General features: G+C 33.8%; 2 protein-coding genes across 2 annotated transcripts; both read left to right on the top strand.

Annotated features, from left to right (window-relative positions):
- Nucleotides 1-1,410: 1,410 nt before the first annotated feature.
- On the top strand, nucleotides 1,411-2,451 carry EAE97_000075 (uncharacterized protein; the record flags this gene model as incomplete). The annotated part of the gene is made up of 2 exons (XM_038870585.1): nucleotides 1,411-1,878; nucleotides 2,140-2,451. The coding sequence occupies 2 exons, from the start codon at nucleotides 1,411-1,413 to the stop codon at nucleotides 2,449-2,451; spliced, it is 780 nt and encodes a 259-aa protein (XP_038737946.1).
- A 785-nt stretch (nucleotides 2,452-3,236) lies between these two features.
- EAE97_000074 (uncharacterized protein) lies at nucleotides 3,237-6,692 on the top strand (the record flags this gene model as incomplete). The annotated part of the gene is made up of 1 exon (XM_038870584.1): nucleotides 3,237-6,692. The coding sequence occupies one exon, from the start codon at nucleotides 3,237-3,239 to the stop codon at nucleotides 6,690-6,692; it is 3,456 nt and encodes a 1,151-aa protein (XP_038737945.1).
- Between the last annotated feature and the right edge of the window lie 1,783 nt (nucleotides 6,693-8,475).

The raw sequence follows: 8,475 nt of genomic DNA, 5'->3' as shown, positions 1-8,475 counted from the left end.
ATAGAAATATTTAGAGATCTTTTAAAATGATTTAGACTAAATTTCAAATAAAAATTCAATAATGTTATAACTAATTATAATAGTATAAAACTTTACATTATAATAAAATCTATTTCCTTATAAGAGTTTCTTATTTTGTTTAAATTGGATTGGCTGTATATTTGTTAGAAAAAAATAAAAAAAATAGATATATAAATTCTAAAATAAAACAAAAATGATATTAATTATAAAATAAGGTTTATGACTTATTAGAAATAGTTAGTAAGTTATATATATATATATATATATAATATAAAATTATAATATATATTATATATATATTAAATTAAATTATAATATATATTATATATATATATTAAATTAAATTATAATATATATTATGTATATATTATAGAAGTGGAATCTATATATAAAACCTTTTATATGTGTAGTGCACGTGTCATATCACGTGTTGTATCATACGTTTTCCAATAATATTGATATAATACATATAACGTGGTTTATTAGTAAGTAGATTATATTAATAAATAGATCACTTATTTTATATGCAAAATTTGTTTATATATAATTATGCACTTTCTTTATTTATAAATTTAATTTTCTGAAAATTTAATATTAAACATTTGAATATATAAAAAATTTAAAAATCTAACTAATTTTAAGAAATTCGAATTTATAAAATTGTTATTATAAAAATATTTTTTTTATAACAAAAATTGTAACAATTTGCTTTTTTTTTGAAAAGAATAGTGAAATTATTTTATAAAAATTAGATCATAAAAAACCTAGATTTAAATTATTTTTTAATATTTTTTATTTAAACAAATAGTAATTAATTATTAAAATATTAATATTTTAAAAAGCTTGATTTAAATGATTTTCGAAATGACTCATTCACTAATATAATCTATTCACTAATAAACCATGTTATAATTATTAATGTTTATATAATAATACTTTTTCTATATGATTAGCTTTATTGAAATGATAGTTCTTAAGCTATATAATATTTAACAATATTAATTAGGTTTATAATACAATTAGTATTAGAATTTCGCGAGGATAATTTACTTTCTCCTGTTAGGAATTAGACGATTATTTACAGAGTCGAATGTTAGACTCAATATTACTCTATAATAATTTAAGAACCTCAAGATCGATTTTTAATAATACTCAGACATCGAATATTCTATAAAAAACATACATTTTCCAATAGCGTTGAAATAGTCAATAAATTAGACTAGAATAAAATTAATTTTTCCATCTGCTTAAAATGTGGGGATATCCGAGATGCCGGGGTAAAGACTTGCTCTTTTAAATTGAGCAGCTACCGCCTGTTTTTGTCAAGATCTCGACTCAGCTTTACTTAGACTTCTCATTACGAACCCTTCAGATAATATCGATCAAATCATGTCTATCAATTCAGATATTTTCACCAAGGCTTTTGTCGGACCAGACGATCAATTAGTTTTGAAGGATGACGATAGCATTGGTGAGATTATCAATGGACATAATCTCAACGATCTAGGCAAACTTGTCCTGAAGCTCCTTACTTCTCCAAAGTTTAACCAGACTACGGATACAGAGTCCAGCCAGATCGTGGATGATCCAAACCCTCGAGCTTTGCCAAATGAGATTGCAGCTACAATCCGCACACTTCTGTGCCAGATCGGGGAAGATACAGATCGTGAAGGTCTTAAACAAACACCCGAAAGATACGCGGAAGCACTTCGGTTTTTCACAAAAGGATACAGGGAGGAAGTGAAAGAAGTGGTTGATGGCGCTATTTTCAATGAAGAAATGGAGGGCATGGTGATTGTGAGCGATATTGATGTTTTCAGTCTGTGCGAACATCACATGTTGCCATTCTTTGGAAAGGTATGTGTTGCCGCCGCTTTCTGCTCCCTTATGATCGAGTGTGTGTACATGTGAGAGCTGGTACACGAATCAATGACCTTTTTTCGAGTTTGAAGTATATAGCTCTACTTTCGAAACTGCGTTGGATGGTTCTATAACATGCACGCGTCTATTGCGAATATAATCATGCTCAACTCGAAAGCCGTTTTTTAAAATCGAGTACTTACTAATCAAATCTAGAGACTCGCTACTCGTACATAGACTAATTATTTATTAAACTAGGTACATATTGGGTATATTGCGAACGGACGAGTGCTTGGATTATCCAAATTTGCGCGAATAGTCGAGATTTTCGCACGAAGACTACAAGTGCAAGAGCGTTTGACGATGCAAATAGCAGATGCAATAGAAAAGTTGTTAGAGCCGCTAGGAGTCGCAGTCATTATAGAATGTAAACATATGTGTATGGTGATGAGAGGGGTGGAAAAGACGGAATCTATGACATCAACTCAATGTATGAGAGGTGTGTTGAGAAATGGCGTGGAGGAACGAAAGAACTTTCATGCCCTACTGAAACAAACGAAGCGAAGCTAGTTTTTTGGTAGAGATAGGACGGAGAGTAACTCGATGAACTTTTAGTATCTACTGTACCTTGATATGCTCACATGATAATAAACGGCGAGAACGAAATCCATGCCACAGTGACTGAAGATTTGTTTGAGAGTGAAAACATCTAAAAACTCTCCGCTTGGGGAGATGTCGCCTTCATGACTTCTTATTGAGTCTTGCAGCTTGTGATAGGCGCCAAAATAAAGAGCCTATTTAAAGTGAATAAAGATTTGGCAGCGCATCGAGCCTTCATGTAAATCTTTACCATTTTTGTTTGTGTGACTTTCTTGTTTAGCTACCATCCCACCACTCAGCCATGGTTACACAAGTAATATAATATGCAAGAACAGCACACAATGTTACCCGCCACATTAGCCATTAAGATACGGACTCAAAAAAGCATCCAAGCCTGCAGTTAATCAAAGACATATGGGTCAAACATCTTCATTCTTTTAACCCATCCATTCAAAAACATTTCCCCCCGCTGCTCCGAACATCAAACCATTACATTGACAGGCCATTTAAGAGTCAAATATTGTTGGTGCCCTCGTGATGATATAAATCGTTATTTTGAATGATTGCATGTGCAAGGAATGAATATTTTCATAAACAGGCTGTTCATTTCCATAACCGGGTCTCGTTTCCTTGGCACGTTGCAGGCGCGTGACTGCATAAACTCGGTTTTGGGCTTTTTTTGCTTTTTGAATCGATTATAACCATATCAATCTTCATCAGCTCCATTTAAGCATTCATCAATTGATCAAAGCAATATGGCTAGCTTCAATGAATTGAAAAAGGCTCTGGTGAGGGATGTCACGACGGAGATGTCGTCTCCGAATCAACCATTATCTGACTCTCAGTATAACAAAGGTTTCGACGTATTGATGAATGGAACAGAACGGACCTCATACGAGGAATTCATCATCCCCGAATTATCTCAACAGCTAACCTCACTTCTCGCTTCACGTCCCACTTTTTCCGTGATTGAGATTGGGCCCGGTTCAAAGAGCGTACTTGGTTATGTGCCCCTCCATCTTAGACGAAAGATTAGAAGATACGCTGCATTTGAGCCCAACAAAATATCAGCTACAAGCTTGGAGGACTGGATTTCTTCTTGCTCGCCATTTCCTTGCTTGGAAACTGCACCCAATATCCGTAGAGCACCCTTTATTTTCGACGATGAGGAGAAGAACAATATCATCGAAACAGATCCGAATAATGACGGGCAAACTTTCGATCTCATTCTTTTTTGCCACAGCATGTATGGCATGAAGCCAAAAGAGAAATTTGTCAAGAAAGCGCTAAACATGCTTGTTTCAAGCCCAGAAAGTGGAAAATTAGTGATATTTCATCGCGACCAGTGCTTTGAGCTTGCCGGATTGATTTCTGATCATACGGCTATTTTTCCAACGGGAACCGTCTCTATAGCAGACATAAATGACGTGTTAGATGCATTTTCTCCCTTCGTCGCGGGTTTCATCAAGCAGGATGTGGAAGTCGACATGGCTTTACGAATAAAGTGGAGAGAAACATGTCGTGCTTTGGCTTACCATGATAAGAAGCTGCCAGGATATTTGTTGTTCAGCTCACCTCAGCGTATGTTATCTCTTACAAGACATGCGAACGCTTTAGTCGATCTCGTATTACAGGTGCCATTAGCGAAAGAAGACCGGGTTGTCAAAAGCTGGGAGGCTCGCTTGCATCGACCTACTTCGATCTTCAGGCCGACGACAGTGAAGCATGTCCAACAATGCATTCAATGGGCTGTGAAGCACAAATTGAAACTTACCGTAATTGGTGGTGGCCACAGCGCACACTGTCTATGGACCGACACTGTCTCACTCGATATGGAATCTTTCGATCGAGTACATGTTATCACCTCAAATAATAATGTAGATGATGCCAATACACGGCTTGGTTCCAACTCTTTAATTTTAGCTGAGGCCGGATGCAAGACAGGAGATATTATTCGAGAAGCAATGAAGTTGGGGTTAACAGTACCTTTGGGCTCCCGACCTAGTGTGGGAGCTGGCTTATGGTTACAAGGCGGCATCGGGCATCTGTCTAGGCTTCATGGGCTGGCATGCGACAACATTGTAGGTGCTGTCATAGTCAGTGTCATTTCTGGTCAGATCTTTCATATCGGGGAAGTACCAACCCAAAATTTGCCAGCCGGTGCAACAAGACCCAAGAATGAGAAAGATTTATTATGGGCAATTAAAGGTGCTGGCACAAACTTTGGAGTAGTTATCAGCGTCACTTTCAAAGCTTATGGGGCTCCAAATTATTCCGTTTGGAACTGGATCTTCCCTGTTAGGGAAGAGACTGAAGCGGGGCTCAAGCTTGGTGATGTCAACTCCATCGCCAGAAACCTTACTCGGAGTTTTTCCATAGATGCATATATCTACTCAGATGAAAATCAGCTGCATCTTGGGGTGACCATGTTCCAGGCTTCGGCAGACAAGAGTTTTGAAATGCCTCCGCTGGTAAGTAGCATTTTGGGACCAGCAAAACAATGTAAGGAAGTGGATGGTTTCGGCTTATTTGAGACTGAAATGTACATGTCGACGATGCACGGCGGACACAGTGGGAAATCTTCTTCATTTAAGCGATGCTTGTTCTTCAATAGTATTGAAGATGTGCAAATCGTCGATATCTTAAGAGCAGCTATTCAAAATCGCACCACACCATTCTGCTATCTTCATCTGCTGCAATGTGGTGGGGCAGCTCGTGATAACACAACAAAAGACTCTGCTTTTGGATGCCGGGATTTTGAATTTGCTTGTGTCATTACTGGCGTCTGGCCTCGCATCCAGACTGAACCTGAAGTGGTTCGAAACACTATTCAGTGGGTCTATGATGTCGTCAGAAACTTGTTGCCATTTTGTAGTGGAATTTACAGTGCCGACCTTGGACCAGATCCTAGGGACAACACACTGGCAGCTAAGGCATTCGGAGTAAACCTACCACGTCTGGCCCAATTGAAACGCACTATGGACCCATTCAATACTATAGCTTACGCCTGCCCTTTGTTTGAGCCTCCAGTAGAACAGAAACTGATCATACTTGTCACAGGTGACAGTGCAGCTGGTAAAGACTTTTGCGCCGAGATCTGGGCCTCTGTGATCACAACATGTACTAGTCAAATGCGCACAGCACGTTCAGTCAGTATCAGCGATTCTACTAAGCGAGAATATGCGACGGAGACTGGTGCAGATATAAATCGGCTTCTTTCGGATCGTTCTTATAAAGAGGAACACCGACCAGCTTTAACGAAATTTTACAAGGAACAGGTGATCAACCGTCCTCAATTACCAATGGAGCACTTTCAGAGTGTTGTACATGATTCTGGCAGTTGTGACGTGCTTTTCATTACTGGCATGAGAGACGAGGCACCGCTTACAGCTTTCTCGCACCTGGTACCAGACAGCAGAGTTCTTGATGTTCGGGTCAACGCTAGTCAAACGGTTCTTCGAGATCGCAGATGGAAACGTCGTGACGAAATCAAAGCTAAAAATGATCTTGATGGTACGAATTTGTCGAATTTACATTACCTGCCTAGTCTTGTCTTCAACAATGACACATTAGGCAGTGGGGCTGCAGAAAATTTTGCCAAAAAGCATCTCCTGCCATTACTGCATGAGGACTTCGCACGACTTGGAAAAATGGTAAGAGCGGTACCCAATCATCCACGCCAAGGTGTAAATTTCCGTCACGTACTTGACATTTGTCAACAACCAGGTGGACTGACCTTATGCACTGATCTGCTGCAAAGGCACTTCATTGGGGAATGGGCTAAAGTCGATACTTTAGTTTGTTGCGAATGTGGTGGATTTGTTTTTGCATCGGCATTAGGAGCGCGGACTGGTATAACATTGGCATTGGTTCGAAAATCTGGCAAACTTCCACCACCCACTATCTCAGTCGAAAAGTCGCAATCACATATTTCATCTACGGAATCTGGAGAGTTGCAACAAAACATGATTGAGATGGATCCAAGTCTGGTTAGCAAAAGTAAATCTGTGTTGGTTGTAGACGATGTACTTGCAACTGGAAGGACACTTGGTGCAGTATTGAAGCTATTGATGAAAGCTGGCGTTCGGCGCAGGGATATCAGAGTTATGGTCGTTGCCGAATTCCCTATTCATAATGGCAGAGAATCATTACGCCAGGAAGGATTTGGAGATGTCAGAATTCAAAGTCTTCTGACTTTTGGTGGTGTTTGAAATACAAGGTTCCTGACATCATGCGTTTCAATTCTATGGATGAGGAAGTGATTGTATTGAGAAGTTGCGAAATGGAAGTAATCTTGAAATGCGGGGTATTTTTGATCACGTGTTTATACTGTGACGATCCTGAGATCGTCAACCGTCATGACTCTAGCTTATCTCAATATTCAGAATCTCTTTGTCGATAAAACGTTTTTAATTAGAATTCTAAATAATATCTTGATCCTTTTCATAATGATATTATAGCTTATTAATAATCGAATTTTTTTAATTAATTAGAGATTAAGGGGAATATTTATTTCCTTAAAAGTTTAAGAGTTTTTGATTGTGTTTTTGATAAGGATTTAGAAATCTTTAATAAAAGAATTTCAAAGATATATTTATATTCTTTAAATTTAATTTATTTAAAAAGTAAATATATAATTCAAAGACCCTGATTTTCTAATATTTTATGAAATTGTATAATAATAATATATTGATTAATTAAATTTAAATATTATTAATAATATTTGAATTATTATTATTAAAATATAATAGAAAAAATTATAATAAATTTCAAAATAAATATCTTTTATTAATTCCTATCAACTTCTATCTCCTTCTATTTCCTCCTAACAATTTCTATTAACTTCTTTTAATTCTTTTCAATTTCTATTAACTTCTATTATTTTCTATTAATTTATAAGTATTTATATTTCTTTTTATAATAATCAAAATAGTTAATATTTTAATAATTAATACTTCAATAAGCTTATTTAGTATATCATTATTATTCAATCTATTATTATTATAATTATTTAATTTATTATCTAAATCTTCAATTATTATTTCTAAATCTAAAACTTCTAATACTTCTATTAATAGAATATCTCAATTCAAATTTCAATATATTTTAAATATAATAAATTAGAAGGGAATATTATTTAATAAGTTTATAATAAATTAGGCTTTTAATAATATATATAATAAAATTAATGGTATTTCTGAAATATAATAATTAAAGCTCAAAAAGACTTTAAATTATATATTTATTAAAAGTATAATATATAAGAATATCTTTATACAATATTTTAAAAATATATTAAAATAAGAATTTGCCATTCTTCTTATTAAATCAAAATTTCAAACTTTTAATATAAATGTTTTTTTAAATAAATTTTGTAATATTAATTTTTTTAATATTAGTTAATTAATAAAGAAAAAAGCTTTAATTTAATCTTTTATTCTTATAACTCTTATTATTAATAAATACTCTTATTATTTTAATTATCTAAGTAAATCAAATATGGAAAATTAAGGTTAATAAATCTATATAATTATTAATATAATAGTATATGCTCAATTCAAATATTTATCAAATTATTTATATAATATATTTAATTTCTATTTAATGGATTATAAAGTTAAATGTTGCTAGATTCAAATACTTTTTGGTTTTAGAATTTGTAATAATTATAATTATTATAATAATCAAATGAAATATATAGTTTTTATAGCTAAAAAGGAAATCAAAGTATAAGGAAATTATCTATAAACAATCATTATTTATAATAATTTTAATTTTAAGGAAATTAAAAGAAATAAAAGTCTTAATTATATTAAAGGTATAAAGAATTTGACTATAACTATATTTATTCTCTATTTAAAGCTTCCATCTTTAGAATTAAACAAATTATATATAATCCCACAATTCTTATAAACTTTTGAGATATTCTTGATTCTATTAATTTTATAATAAATCTATTTTCTTATTAAATAAATACTTATTTTATATATAATA

The sequence above is a fragment of the Botrytis byssoidea genome, assembly GCF_014898295.1.
Source record: "Botrytis byssoidea strain MUCL 94 chromosome Unknown BBYS_001, whole genome shotgun sequence".
NCBI classification, from domain to species: Eukaryota; Fungi; Ascomycota; class Leotiomycetes; order Helotiales; family Sclerotiniaceae; genus Botrytis; species Botrytis byssoidea.
Note: the sequence above shows the minus strand (reverse complement) of the source record. Positions and strands in the feature narration are given on the sequence as shown.